A 24,004-nucleotide genomic window follows, 5' to 3' on the forward strand; every position below is an offset into this window, starting at 1 on the left:
AGGCAAAAATTAGAGACAAAAACAGAAAAAAATTCATCCTGGTAGATTGAAAACCTGAAAGGGCAATCTAGGCAAAAATTAAGGATTTATGACAAAGTAACTGCATCAGTCCATACTTCGTCACCTGAATCGTCTTTTCCATCAAAGGATCTACGATCAAATCATCGCCAATCTGAAGCGACAAGCACAGTTGGAACTCAAAGTTGTTAGGGAGAATAGTGGTTATTGCTTTCAATGTAGACTTTTTCGCATAATTACCATTTCCAACTTTTGTAAATACTCCATGGAATCATGCCTTTAGCTGATTACCATCCTATTAAATAAATTTGAGCCTTGTGCCCATTTGTTTGCAATTCTAATTTCTTTTAGCTTGCAAAATGACGCTTTAATTGTGTTATTCACTTTTGAAAAAAAAAAGAGAAAAAAAGTTTTAAATGAATTTAATTTCCTTTTTCAAAATAAAAGCGAAACTTTCCTTTGAGTTGTGAACAATAGAAGGAACATCAACAGCTATCTCCATAGGATGAATCAAAGATTATGATAGGAAAAGCTCTTCTATCCCCAGTGAAGAAGCTCTTCTATCCCCAGTGAAGAAGCTCTTCTATCCCCAGTGAAGAAGGTCTTTTATCCCCAGTGACGAAGATTTTCCATCTCCAGTGAAGAGGTTCTTCCATCTCAATAAGAAAATATGCTTATCATCCCCAGAGAAGATTAAATCACGCAACACCATTCATCACCTGTGTTATCTACACCGTGTTGAAGAACATTTGCCAAGTATCTGGTTGTATTGCGACGTCGGTTCCTCTCCAGTATACTTCTTTGTCTGTCAGTATTGTTAGCATGCATGCGACATTCATGACATTCATCATTCATACATATTTGCATCATTTATGCATCATTGCATTTTTCAAATGTCTGCCTAAAATCACTTGTTCAGGATATATCTATCCCAAGAAAAAGCAAAAAAGAAAAAAAGAAAAAAAGAAACAGGTATGGGCATGTCATCTCTCTAGTAGGTTGTCACCCATAAGCAGAAAGAACATCTTCTTTCTCCAGTTCCCCACTGAGATCATTTCTCGTGGAAGAAGGTTGCTTTAGTTTTCTCCTCTCAAAACAAAGGAGAAAATCCCCAGTCAAGTTCATTCCTCATTGGGTACAAAATCTTGTTTGACTGTTTTCTTTCCAATTCATTCATGGATAGAACCTTGTCTTTACCAAGAGATTCAAATTCCGATTACCCAAATAGAGTCGTGAAAAACAGACAATAAGCAATAGCCTCATCATCTGAGCAGCTTATGTCTCTTTCAAAAGCTTTTTCCTCTTAAGGAATTCAATCATGAAGACCATTTGACAATCAGGGCCTTATTATTGTTCACAAGGCTGAATAACCAGTAATTTCCCTAGCAAAGTCTCCAGGATCATTTTATCACTCGGCTGATAATTGATCACGTCTTCAAAATCGCTATCACGAGGCTGGTAGTCGGTAACCTTTTGTTCTGGTTATATTATTTAACATGTCTATCACCATGCTGATAGTCGGTAATATTAACCGAACCTTTGAAACTCTTTTACCTTGTCAAGTCTATCACCATGCTGATAGTCGATAATACAGTTGCATACCTTTCACCTTCGCCTTATTAACAAGTCTATCCCTGTGCAGATAGTCGGTAATGTCGATAGGTAAGCTTTTCTTACAAAGCTATCATTCCCCGGTGAAGCATACACTTGCTTTCCCGAAAAGAAAAAAACGGATTCTCTTCCTAAAACGGATTGAGACATCCTTCTCGATCTCTTGTCCCCAGTGGAGTCAGTTTGATATCCCTCGGTAAAAATATCTTTGCATCATTTGCAATTTTGGTATCTTAGGTCCAAAATTCGCGTCTTCTGATATTTAAGTCTCTTCCACCCTATCAAAACGAAGATTTTCAATCTTCATGTCTCAGGTTAAAGAAAATTAAATAGGGGCATCTGTCATACCCCAATTTTTGACCTAAGATACCACCTCATATCATAGCATATGCATCATTTGCATCTCTAACAAATTGCATAGCTTGTGTTTGCTACTTGTGACTCAGCAGGATTTGATCAGGAAATCACTCATCAGTACAAGTAACAATAAATTAGGGTTTTGTTCTCCCTTCATTTCAAATTAATCATCTTCATCAACAATCAACATTTGGTCCTCAGAGATTCATTTCAACAAGCTCAAAGGCTCTGAACCAACCAGATCAGGGTTTTGACTGAAGATAGTATACTCCTGACTTTTGCTCAGGATTTGAACTAATGACTTGGGACATGACCTCAAGACCCCAAGTGCATCACTTTGACCTAATCCATTGGCTCAAGACATCTCCTACACAAGGATTGATCAACAGTGAAATTTCAAATCATCAGAATAGGGTTTTGAACTATCAGGGACTGAAATCAGGGATCGCATTTGGGAAACCCTAAAAATCCCCAGGAAGTCAATCAAAGGTTTCAATCATCCTCAAATAATCCCTATGACAATATCCAATGGAAATTGTGTCTCAATTCAAGATCCACAATCATCAATTTCATCAGGTCGACAATTAAGGTTTTTGACCTAATTCACTGAACAACTGACTTTTTAATCAGGACATGGTGCCACAAATCAAACCATGGCTCAATATCCTCTAATGCCTCAATATTATCCATTCATACCATTCATTTGGTGAGGATAGTCTGGTTCATTTGAAATCTCCAGAAACGCGATTCGTCTGAAAAAGTCAGCTGTACAAGATCACCATTGACCTTTGGGGAATTTTGGTCAACCATGACTTTTGAAGTTTTGTATCATCAATATATGATATATTAAGTCATTTGATCAAGAAAAATCAAGAAAATCAATCAAGAATCAAAAAGTCAAAAGTTTGACTTTCCATACTTAGAAAAATTCTAAGTGTTTTTCAATGGTTTTTTCCAAACTTTGGAAGGGAATTTCTCAAAATTTCACCTACAAACTGAAAAAAACTTCCAACATGAAAGTTGTAGATTTTGATCCAATGAACAACTTTGTCACATATAATTGTTTTCCAAAAGATCAACCTTTTAAGAGATATGGAGCTTCAAAGTTGGTATCTTTTGAAAATTTCACTTAAAACTTCATTTTCTTCAAAGTTCGTGGATCTTTTTCACCCATTTCCTTAAAGGTCTTGAAGAAACTTTCAACTAGGGTTTTGAAGTGTGTAACATGAGCTTTCCAAAATGTCCAAGAGCATGAAAAAATATGGAGTGTAGCCATGGTTTTGAATTTTGACATTAGTGAACTTTTCACTTGAAATTTCAAGTCATTTTGCCAAAGTTATGAACCATTTTGCCAAATGATCCAAGTAATGATGCATAGATGCAATAATTGAAGATATTTTCTGATTTGAGATCAGAATGGAAAGAGATAAGAATCTTGGCAAAATAACCATGGTTAAGTCACTTTTAACCATTTGCATTTAATGTGAAAGATTCCATTTTATCTCTTAAGCCAAATCATCACTTCTTGATCAACTTGCAAGAGCTTTGCATTCAGAATCCTTGGCCTATAAATAGAGGTTCAAATCATCTTCAAACTCACACCAAAACCTCACAAATCATAGGTTTTCTCTTCCTTTCTTGAATTGCAAGTTTCATAGTTTTCAAAGAGGTAGAAAACTCAACCTCCAAATCTTTGAAGTCATGACCAAAGTGATGGTTCTAACATCTCATAAACATCATATGGGATGTGTTTGATCCACTCACACACACCAAAACACCTTAAAACTCAGAATCATCATCTCACCTCCATGTTTGCATAAAGAGAGCCTTATCATGCCAAAATCCATTCAAGATCATTTCTGGCCAAACTAACACTTCCAACACCTTATATACATCACATATGAACTATCCCAACACCCATCATCAATCAAAAACTTCAGAATCATCAAGCTCGATTCACACTTGGTTCTACTGCAGATCGGGTTCCATGGAATGATCCAGATGTTTTCAATTCACTCCAAGCATCCAGACATGTTCTATAAACATCATTGAAGCTGTTCAGATCGAGCAACAACTTCTATAACACCTCCCGCTCAAAATTCAATCTCCACTTTGGCCGTTTTTGAAGGTAAGCCTCATGAACTTCAAATTCATACTTGCACGCATCATAAATGAAATGTGAGCATACCATCTTGTTTCTGCACCTATGAGGATCATTAACCCTCAATCAATTGCATCTTAACTTGCACATACACGATTTCAGAATGAATCATAGAATTAGGGTTCTTCGTGTTCATCAGAAAATTGACCCCCTTAGAGTGAAAATAAATGAAATTAAATGGTACCATCATGTTCCTGGTGAAAAATCGAGCAAGATAGGCTATTCACTCGATCCAAATAAATCAGTTTTCAGAATTTTCAAATTTGAATTGGATTTGTGTTCTTGGCGCCAGATTTTGAAACTGAGTTTAGAATTTGATTCAAAAATATAATTGGTTTGTTGCAAATGTTAAACAGACCACGCGCGTGGTCCATTTGGCAATGTTTTTAAGTGGTAAACACAAGGGCGTGGGTTCAAGCCCTTTGAAAGACAAAACCTAATTTTTTATCACTATTTTTCTCTATTTTCTTCACAACTTCATCAATTAATTTAACCCATCAAATTAATTCATTTTGACTTCATTTTTTACACACTTATCATTTAATATGTCTATTTTATGAACATCTAAAAAAAATCACAAAAATATATTTATTTAATACATTTTTTAATTAAGTATAAAATGACATACTTTAAGTGTTTTTAATACTTTTAAGTATTGTTTTTCACTTGATTTTTCAAACTTAATCACTTGTAAATATTTTGTGATCAAACCCTAGTCATCTAGATGTTAATTAAGTATAATCTTTTTGTTTATCTTGATTAATTTGATTTCTTTCAAAATTTCAAACCGTTTTAAAACAGACGATCACCGTTTTTCAAAACAAATAAACCATTGATTAAATCTTTTTGGATTGATCAATTGATTTTCAATACCATGGGCCTCCATGTAGGTATAAGTCCCAAGCCCCTTTTATACCCATTCCTTTTTCTTTGTACAAAAAAACTTCTTTCAAAAAACAAAAACTTTCAAACAGTTTTTCAAACGACACATCTTTTAACAAAACAATCAACCATGTTTTATAAAAGAAAACATGGGCCTCCATGTAGGTATAAGTCCCAAAACCCTTTTGTAAATATTTGTTTGCATAGCTTTTGAATGAACTCAATGGGCCTCTCCCCGAGTATAAGTCCCGAGCCCCGTGTATACAAATGGATCATGCTTACAGGTATATTTCCTTCATAAACTCCATTATATACACACACTTTGTCATATATATGTAATTGTTCATACTTGTTCATACTTGTTCATGCTTGTTCATATTTGTTCGTACTTGTTCATATTTGTGATTGTGTTATATATACTTGTTCAACTTAGTACAACACTAGGTTCCCCATAGCCTCCTATTGGGCTTCGTGCAAAGAATCTCCCTAGTTTAGGTTAGGACATAGAGTATGGTTTCCCGGTGAAATCGCTCTAAGAGCTCAAACCAACTATACCACGCCTCCTCTTGGGCTTTGTACAAACGACTTGTGCCTCCCATAGCCTCCTCTTGGGCTTACAATGCAAGGACCCTCGATAGTCCCTCCCATAGCCTCCTCTTGGGCTTACAATGCAAGGACCCTCGGATAGCCTCCTCTTGGGCTTCGTACAAGGACCCGCGGGCTTCTTATAAGCATCCCCAATATCCAAATCAAATACCCTAGGAGATTAGACATTTATCATCTCTATGATAGGAGTATCTCTTCTATATCATCACAAACAATTAATCAATCAACTTAACTTTTTTGCCACAAGGCTGGCTAATCAATCAAACTTTTTTTTGCTACCATACTGGCTGATTAATCAAAGTTTTTGTCACAAGGCTGACTTCATTGAAACTTTTGCCACAAGGCTGGCTGATTAATCAAAACTTTTTGTCACAAGGCTGACTTCATTGAAAGTTTTTGCCACAAGGCTGGCTAAAAAATATCTTTATCATTCTAAGCGCCATAAGTGGCATGGCCCAGGGCTTATAATGAAAAGATTTCAAGCAAAATCAAACAGATGTATGTGATGATATAGATTAGATACATCGAACATTTAGATGACATTTGTCTCTTTTCCTTTGCTTCCACTAGCATAAGTGGGAACTACGATTGCTCTGACTTTCTCAACATCCCTTTGAGAATACGTAGGCACAAGGTCGTATCCTTGGCGAGCAAAACTTCTCCCTCAAACCACTCAAACCTTAGCACCCGTAGTCCCCGAGCTACAGATGCTCTGATTCCCTCTAAGGGATATGTATGCAGAGGATCGCGATGATCTTTGCGAGCATAATCAAACAAACACCTTAGGTCCCACCTATTTCACCAGAACCTCCACCATAACATAGAATGAAATAAACAAAACAAAGAAACCTATAGAGTACTATAGATACGTTGGGTGCTAATACCTTCCCTTCGTATAACCAACCCTCTTACCCGGAATCTCTCCCCCACTTGTGCATTGCTTTTAGTTTTGGGCTTTGCATCTGTTTTTTAGGTTATTGCAGCTTTTTTCCTTTTCCTCCTTTGGAAACAATAAAAAGTTTGGTCGGAACAAAAGAAAAATCATTTTTTGAGCACTCGAGCCCAAAGAAGGCATCAGGTGTCTCATCCCGAAAAAAAGATACGATTTTTCCCCGCAACAATTAGGTTAAAAATAAAGGAAAAAACAAAACAAAACACAAACAGTACACGTAAGTCACATTGTTATCTAAATGTTTATTGTATAAAAAGTGTGTGTTCTTTATGCTTGTTGATTATCGGTTTATATAGGTCTTCATTGCAAGAAATCATTTATTATTGGCTTATTGCTCATTATGATTTGTATTTCCCTGTTTGACTGAAAGTAGTAAAGGGAGCTAAATTTCATGTTTCCTTGTCTTATATCTCTCTTTCGAATGCCTTTAAGTAAATAAGTTTTAAGTTTAGATTTCCTTTATTCATAAGGAAATTGGGTGGAAGCATTTAGGATGGACCTGGAGTTGTCAAATATTGAATATAAGTTGACTTCATTTTTGAACCATATATTCAAGGTGAAAGTGTCAGTATGCGGATCCCCGAGTGGAAAATGGGTTTTTTTCTATTTCTTTATAAGTGTCTTCGAAGATTTTGGGGTCGGTAGCCCCTTTACCATATTTGAATCTTATATTATCAAGGAGCTCAACAATTCTCCTTCATAGCTTCTTTTGAATAGCTAGGAATGGACGTGTAGAATACAGATCCTCTATTGGGGCTTGTATGTTACAATCATTGATGTGATCTTATTCTCCTTTTATGAAACAAAAGGAGTATTCTAGGGTGTGTGGGTCTCTATGAGCGCATCCCTAGGTGTGTTATGCTTTCCCTTGTACCTCCAATTAAATTTTTTGGAAGGATAAGTATGTTAGGGTTATGGGTGGCACTAAATGCCTTGATGTTATCTTTGAGGATAATAGGTCATATAGGTTCTCACTTTACTAGAAGAGAGGTCTTCTTTCTATCACAAGCATTCTTCTATCAAAACTTAGTGATAGTGAGAAAGAGGTTGTGGAATTCTTGAAGTAATTTTGTACTATGGAGGTAAATCATCCCATGTTGATGAGTTTCTTAGGTAAGACATTATTCTTCTAAAAATCTTACGATTTATTTTTATCCAATGTTTATTGACTTTTTTTCCTTTTTGTTGGAAAGATGACTCATATTTTAGTGATTGTGAAGAAGGCATTGGTGGCAAGGGCCAAAGCTCGTTGAGGCAAGACCCAGACAGTTCACCATAATGATTCTAGTGACTTTCAAACCAGCTTACCCAAGAGAAGGAAGAATGCGACAGAGGGGAAAATAAGAAAGGTTATACCTTTGACTGTAATACTCCAATTTTTGTTAAATTATTTTAATTGATTTATTTGTAATTTTATATATGATTTATTTAATTATTGTGTTGTAGTAATTAAATAAATAGGAAGCTTGGGGGTGTGTCTGGTATAGTCCTAGTGAATTTGGAAGTTGTTGCCTCGGTTGAAATGAGTACGATGTGCGCTAAATGTACATGCAAGCAGGGTACACTATTTTATAACTCTATTGGTGTTAGGTCAGTCAGAGTCACACTATTATCTAAATGTATATCGTATAAAAAGTGAGTGCCATTTATGCTTGGTGATCATCGGTTTATAAAGTTCCTTCATTGTTAGAAATTGTTTATGAATTACTTATTACTCAATATGAGTTGTATTTTCTTGAATGGATGGAATTAGTAAAGAAAATTAAATCCCATGTTTCTTTGTCTAAGGCCGACCCTTAAAGGTTATTTAATGGCTTAAATAATTTGTAGGTATATATATAGGGTATTAATCTGAGATGAGGTGTATCCACCCATGGCTCGACCCATTCTTTCTAGCCCATTAAGAATTATTCAATTAAGCCTTTTCCTATGAATGAGTTAAGTCAGGGCAAGTTAATTCATGACCGAGTTTTGATCTGGCCTAGATGTTTTGGGTGAGAGACCATAATTTACAAAGTCCCTAAAGCATAAGGTTTAAAGGGAAAGGTGCTTTAGGGAAAGAGAGACCAGGAAGTACACAGTCCCTCGAGCTAGTGGCTGAGGGGGAGAGGTGCTTTAAGGAGAAAGATTGAAATATGCATAGTCCCCTAAAGCATGAGGACAAGATGGTGACGTGCTTTAGGGGGAGACTTGAATGTACATAGATAATGAAGGATATTATACCATCAATTGTGAAGATCATGTTGAGCCTCCAAGAAGAACCGTTGAACTTAGTCATCAAATTTAAATAATGGGTGCCTCGTAGAGAGTGTAAGTGATTATGAGATGGTCATTCTGTCACAACATTTTTTATGTTTTGAATAAACTCATTATTCTTGTGATACTTATTAGCGGAGGATTTTATGAGGTTGATGTAAAGGGAATAACTTGTGTGACAGACTAGATCATTGGAGCATTTATCCTTAGTTTTCATAATGGTTAGAGTAGGGATGAATAAGATTTTTCTAGACATTACACATATATTCACCTAACTAGTCTTTAGACATGCCTTAGTATCATAGAAAGAAACGAAGGTCCCAATGGTAGGGTTAGAGGTTAACCTCTAGGCACTAAAAGATGATTTTGAACGCCTAACCATTGGGCGTTATTTGTGAGGGAGCGACGTTGATGATCACAAGGACCTTAGATTTGAAATGGGTGAAGGGTATGAGCACCCATAGATCATGAAAAATAAACAAGTACATGTAAAATAAGGTGTGGGGGGAATCTGTCGGGGTGACCATGTTAGTCTTCTCCACTTCGGAGTACAACTCCATAATAACGCACCTTTATCGCCTATTCTAGACAAGTTCCAATGTCTTCTAAAGGAGGATACTCTCTAATCACTGGTGTAGTGTGTCTCGAAGTCCATCATTCCTTAGTTATTTGTGGGACTAGTCGCCTTTGATAAACTCATATTTCCTAAGAAAGATAATGAAGAATAAGAGTCATTATTGCTACTAGACTCGGAGATGCTCTCGTAACTCCCTACCATTCCTACTTCGAGGAGCCTTAAGTCAATTATTCCATAAACTCGCTTGTCATTGTTCATGCAATGTTTAGATAAAATTTCACGAGTTCTATACTGTTGGAAGGCTCAATTGTATTACACATATCATATAACTTTCTAATAATCACCATTTCCAAAAACAGAAAGTTTAAGAGAGGGAATGAGGAGTTATACCTATTTGAGAGGAAGACAAAATTTGAAAAAAAGGTTGAATGCATTTAAACTTGTTAGAAGTAGAGACTTTGGAATATCATAAGTACTAATGAGCCGAGGGCTTATTTTTATACTGCTAGGAAATAGGCATGGCAAGAAAATTTGTTTCCACCCGGACTTGGCTTCCCCTGCTCCGAATCTAATGGCAAAAACACGATTAAATTGGGGTGGGTGCAGGTGCAAAGAAAACCCGATTCTTAATTACGAGGGTGGGTGAGGAAGTGGTTGCTAATACTTGTCTCATACTCACCCTCGCTCTGCATTGGCCTATTAACTTCACTTTACTACCCTTACTTGTAATAATTTTATTACCCATTTATCCTTCATAATCTTAAGATAACAAACTTATTAAAATTAATAGACTTTTTAGAAAATACATATTTAGTGAAAATGATCAAACATTTTGATTATTATTAAATGACTAAGTATTTAGTTTAATTATTTAATTTTTATTCTGAAAAAAAAGATGCAATTTACCTTATAAAAAAAATACAATTCTTGGGGGTAGGTGGAGGCGAGCGGGGAAACTCGTTCTCCTTTCCCCGTTGTGGGCGGAGTGGGTGGTCAATTGTTGCCCCCCAAATGTATTTAGGGGCGGGGCAGGGTGGTGGAGGGGCGGAACTGGTAATGCTTAAACCCACCTCACCTCGTTGTCATGCCTAGTAGGAAACCCATGTCATGCACATTATGATTTCCTTCTGCTAGGTACACACCAATGATTATATACTGAATCACTAAATGTCTTACATCCTAACATGTGTTGGCAAACCAAGGGTCTTATGTAGACTTGGCTTTCTGTGACAAATCAATTATTAGGGGGATTTAATGTTGCATGTGATGCCCTAAATGACGTTTGAGAGACTCGTCTCGTGCTTCGCTTAAGGGCTTGCCCTGGGTGATGCTCGGGGGATTGCCCACATGCTTCACTTTGAGGACTCGCCTCATTCTTTGCTTGAGAGACTCACCCCAAACTTCACTTGAGCGACTCGCCCTAGATGTTGCTTGATGGACTCGCTTCATACTTCGCTTGAGTAACTCACCCTATATGATGCTTGAGGGACTCACCCCATGCTTCGCTTGAGGAACTCACCTTAGATGATGCTTAACGGGCTTTCCCCATACTTCGCTCAAGAAATTTCGCGAAACTTCAGGATGGAAATAAGACAAAATTAAATCACTTTGTCCTTTTCAAGGTTTGTACTTAAGGAACTCTGGACAAAAATAATTTATTTGGGTCTGACTAAAAAGTGTCTCATAACAAAATATATTTTTGATAAAGTAGAATTAGTGACGAAAAGTGGGCTAGCTGCCCAAAGGGATGTTTGAAATGGCGTAGTTGCCCTAATGGAATGGAAGCGACTAATCACTTAAAATAAATCTCTCATTCTCTTCACCATTGTATATTGAGCAAGTATAAAATTAAATTTGTTAGCACAAAAATCAGGGGTTTGTTAGGGCAATAATCGGGAGTTGAACGAGGAGTATTCTACTTTGTGGGACTTTTCTTTGAACAACACATTTTTGTGAAAGACACGCCACTTATTCACCTAAAATCTTAAGGTGATAGATGAGTGGGTTCTCCCACTTATAAATACTCAAGTTACCACATTCTTCACGGTTGCTATATTCTCAACATAATTGTTATATAAAAAATTACTATCAGCAACATAGTAATTTCGAGTTTAAAACTGATTCAAGAGAAGAGAAAAAAAAATAGTTGACCAAATATAGAATAAATGTATCGTTTTGTTTGGTGTGAAAGCACCATTTTAAAGTACGTATATAATATTCATCACACTTTTAGTTTACATTGTGCACTAATTAATTGTAGTAAGTAGGACTCAAGGCAGAGTCATCATATAATATAGACAGTGCTTTTCACCGACGCCAAATGATTGGGAGAGAGTATGAAACACGAATTTAAAAAAGGATCATGCATATATAAGGCGTGATTGTTGGATTATTAGCCAATGAGATTGTGACTAATTTGCTAAACAAGTGTGGTTCAGGTCAATTGCACATGAATTCCCTTCTTAGCAAGTGTGTATAGCTATTGGCTACTACTATTATTAATCATCAAAGTCATGCTTATTATATAACTAGAAAATTTATTAATTATACAAGATAACCTGGCATGATCATAAGTCAATATTTAAGGATCTGTCTAAACCATATAATTTCTATGTCAGTAGTTTGTTAGACAGATTATCATATAAATTAGGTATACTATAAAATTAGTTAAATGCAGAAACAAATTAAGTAAGGCAAATAACAACCAACAGCAACACAAGCAAGCAAGTAAGAAAAGAAACTAAAATAAAGACATTTAAATATAGTTACTGTACTTGATATATTCAGTATAGATGTATTAAATAGACTTACTTTACCTAAATAAAACTTTTTCTACAATTATTTATAAAAATTTTAAAATAATTTACATTTAAATAAATAACTTTAATTGATGTATATATAATATTTAAAAAATAAAAATAAATAAATATCATGATATTCAGTTATTAAAATAATTATGGCAAAAGTTTTATACTATTAAAAAATAAAATTATTGACCAAAAAATGAAATTCCCCGGCAATAAAAATTAATAAAACTAATTAAAATGTCTTGGTTGATACAACTAGTAGTTTGACTATAAAAAATTAATCTAAAATTTTAAATTTTTGTAGTTAGACTATTAAAATTTTTAATTTGAGTACATAACTAAACTTTTTTCTCGTTCTTCAAGATATTTATTAATAATAAAATATATAAAATAATAATAAGATGTTTTTCTCTTTTTAAAAATTTATTTATATTTTTTAATATTGTCAGAAATAAATATTGTTAAAGTAAATTGACTATTTTCTTTAAATAAAAAATGTTAGTTGGTTGTAGTAATAAAATAGAAACAAAAAATATAAAAGAAGAGGTGAAAGTTGTGTGTGGTTCCAGGCTTGCAAACCAATCCTCTAAAAAGGAATCGTTGAGAAAAAGTAATGGGTTTGCTTCAAAGCCAACCGAATCTCACTCGTTTCTTCCATTACCTCCTCACATACACATACTTCACAATCCCTACACTTCACACCTTGTTGTATATATTTTAATATCTCTATATATAACTTCCAATGTTGGAAAACCAACTCTGGCAAACACCAAATTTATAACTACTAGGTTATATTTATATACTCTTCTCATCATAGGTTATTCATGCACCTTTAAACCCTTTCTTTACACCACTAATATATATTAACTCTCTTTCATTCAATCATTCATTCATCTCAAACTTCACACCTTCTTCTCTTTTTTCTCTTTATCTTACATACAAAAAATTATGCAAGTCCTAGAAGAACAACAACTCATGGTGGTTTCTAAGGATCTTACACAACAACATGTCATAAAAGGAAAGAGAACAAAGCGCCAAAGGTTGCCTTCTCCACTTAGGTTAGCCATGTCTTGCAATGAAGGAACCAGTTATTCCGATGATCGAAATTCAAAAGGAATTGATTTCGCGATAATAAAATCGCGTGACCGATCAGAAGAAGAAAAAGAAGAAGAAGATATGGCGAATTGTCTTATTCTATTAGCTCAAGGTCGTCATCGTCATGATCATCATCGTCAGGATCAACATCTGATCCATGTCGATGATGATAACAATAGCAACAACAAAAGACCTTCAAATTTTTATCTTTATCAATGCAAGACATGCAATAGATGCTTCCCTTCATTTCAAGCACTTGGTGGACATAGAGCGAGTCATAGCAAACCTAACAAACCAAATTGTAACAATAATGTTACAAGAACTTTTGTTGATAATCATTATGATCCAACCATGAATACTATACTCTCTTTGCAAGCCTTTACCGCCTCCGCGACCCCGATCACTACTATTACTACTACCACTACAAAAAAGTCGAAAGTTCACGAGTGTTCGATATGTGGCGCGGAATTCTCCTCGGGCCAAGCGTTGGGAGGACACATGCGACGACATAGAACACTCGTGAACACGTCGACAACAACTACAACGACGACAGCGGCAACAACTTCTTTGAGTATGAGTATTGGAAGCCCTAGATCTCATGAAGCTAAGAAACCAAGAAATGTCTTGAAGTTGGATTTGAATCTTCCAGCTCCGGAAGTTGAACAAAGAGATCAATCCAAGTTTTCTTTTCAGCCTAGGGAAAATGTTATTGCTTTCTCTAGTAATTCTTCTTTGGTGGATTGCCATTTCTAAATCTCAAATTTGTGTATTCAGTATTAATTCATTGACCTTAATTTTTTTTATATTTTTTATTTTACTTTTTCAATTAAACTTGTATATGCTAATAATTCTTTCCATTCATTCTACATTGAAATTGAAAATTGAATTTATTCATATTCAATGGCTTATAATTGTAGATATTAAATGTTAATTATTATATATGATTGTGATGCATGTGATTTTTAGTGGATTAAGTCACAAGTCAAAAGTAGCTTCTTCATCTATTATTTTTTTAATTTTTGTTTGAATTAGCATTGCCTGTCGCTATAGTATTGAATCTGGTATATATCATATTCACGGCATGTTAAATGAGAATCTTGTATTCATCACTTTGCGTACAAAAATGTTTCTTTTAGGTGCAATTTCTATTTTAATTCATAATCTAAGGGAAAAAAAGTAGACGTGCATGAAAAATGAAGCGAAAAATAGGTGCTGCTTTGCGTGTGGTGGTGAGTACAATTTTCACTAAAAGTAGACAAGTTTTTGACTTAATGAGCTAGATAATTTATACTATTAATATTAATATATGTATTAATTTTCATGCTATTTTTGAAAAAGAAAATAGATAGTAAAATTATAAAAGTAAATTGCTAGTTAAAAAGTGACTTAGTTTTAGAGTCCAGCAAAAGCAACTCGGTTAGTTAGTTAGTTAAAGGATTTTGAAACAGTTTTAATAAAATTCACAGTTACACTCTACTAGTTTTCTATGTTCATCAGAACTCGGTGCGTCAGTAAAACTGAATAGCTCGCGAATGGTAACAGTCGATCCAATTAATCTTCCAAAACTAATATGTTTATCATAATCTCCAAATTTGTGTGATATATTGTTCGCAATTTCTTTTTATAACCATGTACTTTCTTACAAACCTGCCGTGAAAAACCCAAAATACTCCTATATTTTGGATATGCATATCCAGCCTTGATCGTTATAAAGGACGCTGCTACGAGATCGAGCCTGTTCCTGGAGAAGATAATCAATTTATTGCTTATGTAGCTTATCCCTTAGACCTTTTTTAAGAAGATTCTGTTACTAACATGTTTACCTCCATTGTAGGTAATGTATTTGGGTTCAAGGCCTTACGCGCTCTACGTCTGGAAGATTTTTGAATCCTTAATGCTTATGTTAAAACTTTCCAAGGCCCTCCTCACAGAATCCAAGTTGAGAGAGATAAATTGAACAAGTATGGACGTCCCATATTGGGATGAACTATTAAACCAAAGTTGGATTTATCTGCTAAGAATTATGGTAGAGCAGTTTATGAATGTCTCCGCGGGGGACTTGATTTTATTAAAGATGATGAAAATGTGAACTCTCAACCATTTATGCGTTGGAGAGACCGTTTCTTATTTTGTGCCGAAGCAATTTATAAATCACAGGCCGAAACAGGTGAAATCAAAGGACATTGTTTGAATGCTATTGTGGGTACATGTGAAGAAATGCTAAAAAGAGTTGTATTTGCTAGAGAATTGAGCATTCTTATCGTAATGCAGGACTACTTAACAGGTGTATTCACTGCAAATATTACCCTGTCTCACTATTGCCGCGATAATGGTCTACTTCTTCATATCCACCGTGCAATGCATGTAGTTATCGATAGACAAAAAAATCATGGTATGCACTTTCGTGTATTAGCTAAAGCCTTACGTTTGTCTGGTGGAGATCATATTCACGCTGGTACTGTAGTAGGTAAACTTGAAGGTGTCTTCGGAGATACATATATGTATCTCCGAAGACACCTTTTTTTTTTAATAAAAAAGGTGTCTTCGGAGATGCATATCCAAAAATTGTTGCCTGTTGGAGAGTTGACGATCACCCTACTCGATGTGGTCTGTCTGCTCCATATGCCGATCAGAGGGAGGTTATTGGACCATTCCCAGATACAGAGGGTTAAGGTCATAGAGTGGATGGTGGATTATCTGTGCATGGACTCAAATATGGCCGATTTTGAGTGCAGAGCAAAGAGTGGGGCGCTTATCCGGTTCTCCAGCCTGAAAGAGCTTTATGAGAACCACTTGGTGGCGGCAGCGGATTTTGAGGCAGAGGATGATGGCCTTTATGTTGAATACCACTAGGCCTGCGCTTTGCGGTGTTTGTTCATGTTCTTGTTAGGCACTGCCCTCTTTGTGGACAAAAGTGCAACTTACGTGGACATGACTTATCTCCGGTACTTTATTGATTTGAATACAATTCACGAGTGGAACTAGGGCGCCACCATTCTGGTATACCTATACCAGAAGCTGAATGAAACCTACAACTGGAGGACCAAACAGTTGACTGGCTCTTGCACACTCCTTACGGTACATTTCTTTTTAATTATATCACATTTAGTTATATCACATTTAAAATTGCGAGACGCAGCATTCTTACCAACATTCGGCTGATGTTCCAAAGCCTGAGCCATCGCCTCTAATGCGGCAGTAATTGCAGCATTCTTCCTTCCAGCCATCTCAACTCGTCGCTACCACACAAACAATGATCAGAATAATCAACAATACTCTATTGTTAACTAACTACGACACGACACTTGGCGGGACGGACCGACCTGCTCTGATACCACTAATGTATTACCCCAAATCTACCCAACGGTTTATAAAGGAAAATCAGAGTGCAAAATCTCAAAATAACATGCTTGAGGCGTCACATTTATCAACTTAAAACATATACGCATACATGCTCATTAATAAAGATACATAACACATATCAATAGGGAGAATTCATAATCCAATGGTCATTCAAAACCAAATCAACTTTAAAACAATGCAGCGGAATTCATAAACTCATAGACTTCTAAGTAATAGCATATTTGTCAACATAAACAAAATAGCTAAACAACTTCAACAGAAGCAAATCATAATCCAACTCAAACATGACAATAGAAAACAAGACAAGCGTCAATTATCCCGAGTGCTACGTATTAGAGCAGTGGACACCAACTCGAGCTACTAACGATAAACAGCTACTCCATATCGTCACCTGCACGTTACCAACAAAGGGTAACATTCAAACAGAAGGGGTGAGATATCAAACAGTATAAAGGAACATATGATAATACTTATTGCAAAGATAAGATCATACACAATTCACCAATTCCCATCTCAAGGCAATTTGCATCACAACAACAATGTTAATAATCAATCATGATAACATATTCAATTTCACAACTAAATCACCCACAATTACAACATTCACTTCATAATCACAACGAAAAACAAATGCAACTCAATATGCGACTTAACATTATGCATATGCATGTGTTACCATTTGGAGTAAAACTCCCATCGTCGTTATTGCCTCTTGGGCCATCATCACTTTGCCATTTTCAGGCCATCGTCGCTTTTGCCATTTTTAGGCCATCGTCTCTTTTATGCAATAGATGCGACTCAATGATGCATATCCACAAACACAACATTCATAATACATAACAACATCGTCTAAACATCATCAATTTAATGCCAAGATTCAATGGCAACAACAACATCATTACTTTTATAGTAATTCGTCACTTCTCAATCACGTCACTATGTCGTATCATCATACAACATTATTTCATTTCTCGATACATCACAATATCGGAAAATACAACTCAAGAAAAGTTATCAAAAATCATTCCAATCATTCTCATTAGATATACACTAATTTCATCTTTACGGAGGTTCAAACGGTGAGTAAAAAGGAGTTACGAATCAAAAGATACAGTAGTTAGAAGTTTCAAAAAGTTTTTGATAGCAAAGTTCGCTTAGCGGGCTTCAAGCGGGCTTCATAGAACTAAAAACAGAAGCGAACCACTTTCGCAGCTCTGCTTAACGGGTCAATCTCGCTTAGCAGACTCGCGAATATCAAAATATGTCCCCAGACTTCGCTTAGCAGACCAGGGGTCGTTTAACGAACGTGCAATTTGCAGAAAAATGACAGCAAACCCAGTTTTGTGAAAAAACTATTCCACACCTCAAAATCACTTCCAGTCAACAATAAACCATAATTATAACCAATATTGAACATGTGGTAATAACAATCATCATCAAAAACATGTTTAGAAACACAATTCATAGAATCTAGCATAAATCCTAACAATTTCAATTTCACAAACATGGTTACTAAGCATATAATCAAAACCCCACCATAATCTATCATCATACAATCCCTTATCATGAAAGAATCCCACTCTTACCTTAGGTTTTAGATTGAAGACAACTCTAGCTTCAATTTGGGATTTGACCTAGCTTTCTCTCCTCTTCCCTTCTTTCTCTTCTTTTCTCTTCTTTCACCAAATGATCTTCTAATTTTCTATTTTCTCAATTTCCCTTGTTTTGTTTAACTCACTAACTTATTATTACTAATGGGCTCTAATTAGCACCTCTCATTTACTAGCACTAACACTAAGTTAGGCTCAATATCATTAGTCTCATTATGTTATTACTACTAATTTCTAATAAAATAACGTAAAACCAATTAATCACATAATTAACACATAAATCACAAAACATATTATAAAATAAATAATTAAACTAAAAACAGGCATTACATTTCACAACAACTTCCACTAAATAAACCTCACCCAACATCCCAAATTCCTAAGCTCCCTATAAGAAGATTATCCTAAGCTCAACTACAAGAACATCGTGCCCAAGGATTTTGTTATAATTGTGATGAATTTTTTTTCCTAGGGCGCAAGTGTACTACTAGCAAATTTCTTTTACTATTAGCTGAGCATGACTCACACCAATCTGACCAAGTAGACAAAGTCTATATTGAGACAGAAATTGGTGAAACAGATTTTAGTGATAATTATTTTCAATTGTCCACTCAAGCTGTGACTGGTCAATTCTCTCCCCAAATCCTTAAATTCAAAGGTCTGATCAGAGGATTACAAGGATGGTCCTCATTGACACAGGCATCACTCACAACTTCCTACAATCTTGCATTGTCCAACATCTCAACCTCAAAACCACCCCAATTCCATAATTTTCAGTTATGGTGGGAAATGGATCCCATTTACAATGGCAAGGAGTATGTAATTAGGTAAAGCTCACTCTTGCAAATCAACCCTTCCCCGTCCCATTTTACTTGTTGCCTATCAAAGGCGCTGATGTTGTGCTTGGCATGGCATGGTTAAGTACACTAGGACCCATTCAAGAAAATGTTTCAATCCCATCCATCACATTTGCCCTCAACAACAACCCGATTACCTTAAAAGAGGGTCTTAAGTTACAACCAACACATACAACCTTCCACCAATTCTGCCAAATTATCCACACAAACTCCATCGCTTCCTTGCACCTTATGACTTTTACCAATTTAAACTCCCAAAGCAACAAAGACTCAATTCTCACAATCTTGGATAACCTTCCTAAGTCTCTTCCTCCAGAAATTGCTACTTTGTTACACAACTACCCATCTGTTTTTCAAACCCCAAGAGGTCTTCCACCCTCACGCCAACATGATCACCAGATCCCTCTCTTACCAAATACTCCTCCAATTAATGTACAAACCTACCGTTATCCCCGTAACAAAAAAGAAGCAATGACATCAATCATACAAGACATGTTAAGGGAATACACAATTATCCCAAATAATAGCCCATTCTCTTCCCCGGTCTTGCTTGTAAAAAAAAGGACTAAACATGGCATTTTTGTGTTGATTAACGCGCTTTAAATATTGTGACAATTAAAGATAGATTTCCTATACCTACCATTGATGAACTTGGTGTTGCCAAAATTTTCACTAAGATAGACTTACGCTCATGCTACCATCAGATTTATGTTGCATCTGAAGATACTCACAAAACAAATTTTCATACTTTTGACGGCCATTACGAATTCCTCGTGATTTCGTTTGAGCTAACAAACGCCCCCCTCTACCTTTCAATCAACTATGAATGATCTATTACGCCCATACTTACGACGGTTTTGTTAGTATATTTTGACGAAATTCTAATTTTTAGCGCTAAGTTGAGTGATCGTTTACGCATTTGACTGTTGTTTTCAACTAATTACAAACCCATGCCTTTGTTGCAAAGTTATCTAAATGTGTTTTTGTAGTGGATACAATTAATTATCTAGGTCATGTGATTTTAGTAGGAGTTGTTGCACCAGATCTAGAAAAAGTTTAAGCCATTTTGGATTGGCCTGAACCATGATCACTCACGGCTCTCCGATGATTTTTGGGTCTCATTGGACTTTACAGGCGCTTTGCGCACAACTACGTCACTCTCACCGATTTGCTTTGTTCCATAAAATTTTCTTGGAGTACAGAGGCTATTATAGCCTTTACAAAGTTGAAAAGAAAAATGACCGACATACCGATGATGGTGTTTTTGGTGAATGGAATTTTTGTTTCCTTCTGCTCTCAATTCAATGGCTAATAATATATATATATATATATATATATATATATATATATATATATATAGAGGAGGGTTATATTGACTCCAAGAGTAAGTATTCAACACTTACTCCAAATCATAACCATTGATTTTCATTAATCTAACGGTTTTAATTGATCATTTAATCTAATTATTTTTGGAAATATTTTTTTATATAAAACTTTAATTAAAACCGTTGGATTAATGATAATCAATGGTTATGATTTGGAGTAAGTGTTGAATGCTTACTCTTGGAGTCAATATAACCCTCCTCATTATATATATATATATATATATATATATATATATATATATATATATATATATATATATATATATATATAATGCATTAAAAATTGGTATAAAAATAATACAATATAAAGATTAGAATCACAGCTAAATATAAGATAGTAAAGAAAGTAGAGAAATTCTTCGTGTTTTTATGGGATAATAGCATGCATTATAATTTGAAAAGAGAGAGACAAAGATTACTAGATGAAATTCTATTTTGATATTTTGATATAATATGATTCAACATCTTTATTATACAATGTTGATGTTTTTATTTTTTTACTAACAGTAGAACTCTTGTAATTTAAAAATGGTAAATTACATACAAATAATATTTGGAAACAAGTAAGTCTCTTTATGGTTAAAATCATAAATAGACCTCTAGTACTCTGGAAATTAAAAATTGTAGTGCTCTAGAAATTTTGAAAAATCACCTAATTTAATCAAGGGAGTCATGAAATAGGATAAAAATATGAACTATGGCATCCTCCTATCTTTGAATATAAAACTTTTAATTAGAAAGTTTTGTTTTAATAAAATTGTTACTGATTTAAAGTTATAAAAAAAGAGTAAGTGAATTTATCACTATTATATATATGATTAAGAAAAAGCAAGGATAATATTAAAACAAAAACACTTAGATAGTCGAGAGCAGAGCTGATTTAAGGAAACTTGTCATGAAAAGAAGATGGATGGAGGAGTTTATGAACCGTAGTAGTTGGGATGGAAGAAAGCTTCATATAGTGTGAGAATTATTTCAAGGGTAGTTAGAGCCACATGGAAATGTGTAATTGGATACTTATACAATAGCCTTCTGCATGATGATCCAATGGTGGAGATTGGATTAGAGTTATATAGATTGTGTTTCTTTTGAGTGATCGTGATTTTCTCTTGAAACCAAGATGCAATAGTACAAAAGTTTGAGAAGGTTAAGAAATGGTTAAGTGGTTTTTGAGAGGAAATAGGTGACTTTTTTAAATGACATTTAAGGTGGCATTTAAATGGAAAAGTAAAGTCTTTTCCATCATAATTTGTAAGCATTTGTTACCATTTATTTGTTCAATTGAAAATTAAATTTTTAGTAACAATCATTAAAAATTAACACAAACAATCATAAAGAGACATATAGTACTCTGGAAATTAAAAATGGTAGTGCTCTAGAAATTTTGAAAAATCACCTAATTTAATCAAGGGAATCATGAAATAGGATAAAAATATGAACTATGACATCCTCCTATCTTCAAATATAAAACTTGTAGTTAGAAAGTTTGTTTCAATAAAATTGTTGCTGATTTAAAGTTATAAAAAAAGAGTAAGTGAATTTATCATTATTATATATATGATTAAGAAAAAACAAGGATAATATTAAAAGAAAAACACTTAGATAGTCGAGTGCATAGCTGATTTAAGGAAACTTGTCATGAAAAGAAGATGAATAGAGGAGTGTATGAACCGTAGTAGTTGGGATGGAAGAAAGTTTCATATAGTGTGAGAATTATTTCAAGGGTAGTTAGAGCCACATGGCAATGTGTAATTGGATCCTTATACAATACATGGATTGTGCCTTCTGCATGATGATCCAATGGTGGAGATTGGATTAGGGTTATATAGATTGTGTTTCTTTTGAGTGATCGTGATTTTCTCCTGAAACCACGTGATTTTCTCCTGAAACCAAGATGCAATGGTACAAAAGTTTGAGAAGGTTAAGAAATGTTTAAGTGGTTTTTGAGAGGAAATAGGTGACTTTTTTAAATGACATTTAAGGTGGCATTTAAATGGAAAAAGTAAAGTATTTTCCATCATAATTTGAAAGCATTTGTTACCATTTATTTGTTCAATTGTAAATTAAATTTTTAGTAACAATCATTAAAAATTAACACAAACAATCATAAGGGTTAGAATTTATTAATGTGAGTTAAGATTGAGGTTTAACCTAATAATATCAGTATTTTGCCGGTTGCGATATGACTTATAAATAAATTTTAAATTCATTTAACTATGATTTGTATAAGTTCAACTCTATTTAACTTTTTTAAAATTAATAAAATTAATAAAATATTTTTTAATAAAATTTATTTCTTTTCATCCTCGTCAAACTCATTTAAACTCAAATATCATTCATCTTTATTTCTCTATCTTTTCATATTTATGATTAATATCATTACAATTAATTAATAAAATTTATATAAAATTAGAAGGCAAAGAGATAACAAACTGCGCCGCAATACTTTTTTAGATGACAAAATGAATCCTCTTCAAAACTACATTCATAGACATAAAAGATATAACATTGTTATTCATAAGTTTATATATTCTCTATAAAAGATCAACTGGTTCTGGTGCTAGGAAATCAAATGTGTCAAAGAAATATGGATCCATTTGCAATTTGTTATCTGTTTAGATGTGCCTCCATGCAACTCCATGTGTTTTGCTTTTGTTAATTTTGGATGGTCATAAACACGCCAACATTTTGCCTATTATCTTTTCACTATCTTCAGCCTTTTATACGAGTCTATATATATATATATATATATATATATATATATATATATATATATATGAACATACTGCAATTATACAAATACATAAATATAATTAATTTTCATTAGTAATTATATAATCTGCAATTCTATAATACAGAGGCCTACAAATTCACTAGTGTGTGTTTTAGTGGGTGTGTATTAGCATCTTCATCAGTTTATGACTCATCCTTCAAATGAATATGTATTATTTTCTGTTGCGTTCTTGTTCTATCTAGTCACTGTAGTTAAAATTTGGTCACCCACAAAAACTTCTTCTATAGCCTATAAGCAACAACTCTACATTTATAATCAATATATAACTACATCGTTTAGAAAATAAACTGATGATATTGACATCATCACATTCACATGATGCTTAACCAAAACCTTTAACACTGCCAACTAGTGCCAGTAAAACCAATGCATATTTAACTTGACAAACTTCTGTAAAATCGTTCTTTCAGTAAATGGTCAATCTAAAATATTACACACCAAACTTTAGTACTTTTGATGGATCATATTCCCCTTGATCAAGAAAATAAGAAACATGATCAACCTAGCTCATTAGGAGCCTCAACAGACCATGCGCTCTTGCTCAGAAGGCTTTCTAAAAAAACATCTATCAATTATTGTCTTGATTGCAACATCATTTCCCCTCCATTCTCCATGATAAACAGTTCCAAAGGTACCAAAACCCAACTCTGTCAGCTCTTCAAGGTCAGAGCTC

The 24,004-nt window shown here is 34.4% G+C and overlaps 1 protein-coding gene and 1 pseudogene across 1 annotated transcript; both read left to right on the forward strand.

The window, feature by feature from the left end:
* The first annotated feature begins 12,992 nt into the window (after positions 1-12,992).
* Positions 12,993-14,180, forward strand: LOC131620204 (zinc finger protein ZAT5-like). Its single transcript, XM_058891210.1, has one exon. The coding sequence runs from the start codon at positions 13,176-13,178 to the stop codon at positions 14,073-14,075; it is 900 nt and encodes a 299-aa protein (XP_058747193.1). The 5' UTR covers positions 12,993-13,175; the 3' UTR covers positions 14,076-14,180.
* An 822-nt stretch (positions 14,181-15,002) lies between these two features.
* On the forward strand, positions 15,003-16,175 carry LOC131659314 (ribulose bisphosphate carboxylase large chain-like; annotated as a pseudogene).
* The last annotated feature ends 7,829 nt before the right edge of the window (positions 16,176-24,004 follow it).

This window comes from Vicia villosa, linkage group LG1, assembly GCF_029867415.1.
Source record: "Vicia villosa cultivar HV-30 ecotype Madison, WI linkage group LG1, Vvil1.0, whole genome shotgun sequence".
Taxonomy (NCBI): Eukaryota; Viridiplantae; Streptophyta; class Magnoliopsida; order Fabales; family Fabaceae; genus Vicia; species Vicia villosa.

Coding starts and splice junctions, on each gene's coding strand:
- LOC131620204 (XM_058891210.1), top strand. CDS start 13,176: ATGCAAGTCCTAGAAGAACAACAACTCATGGTGGTTTCTAAGGATCTT.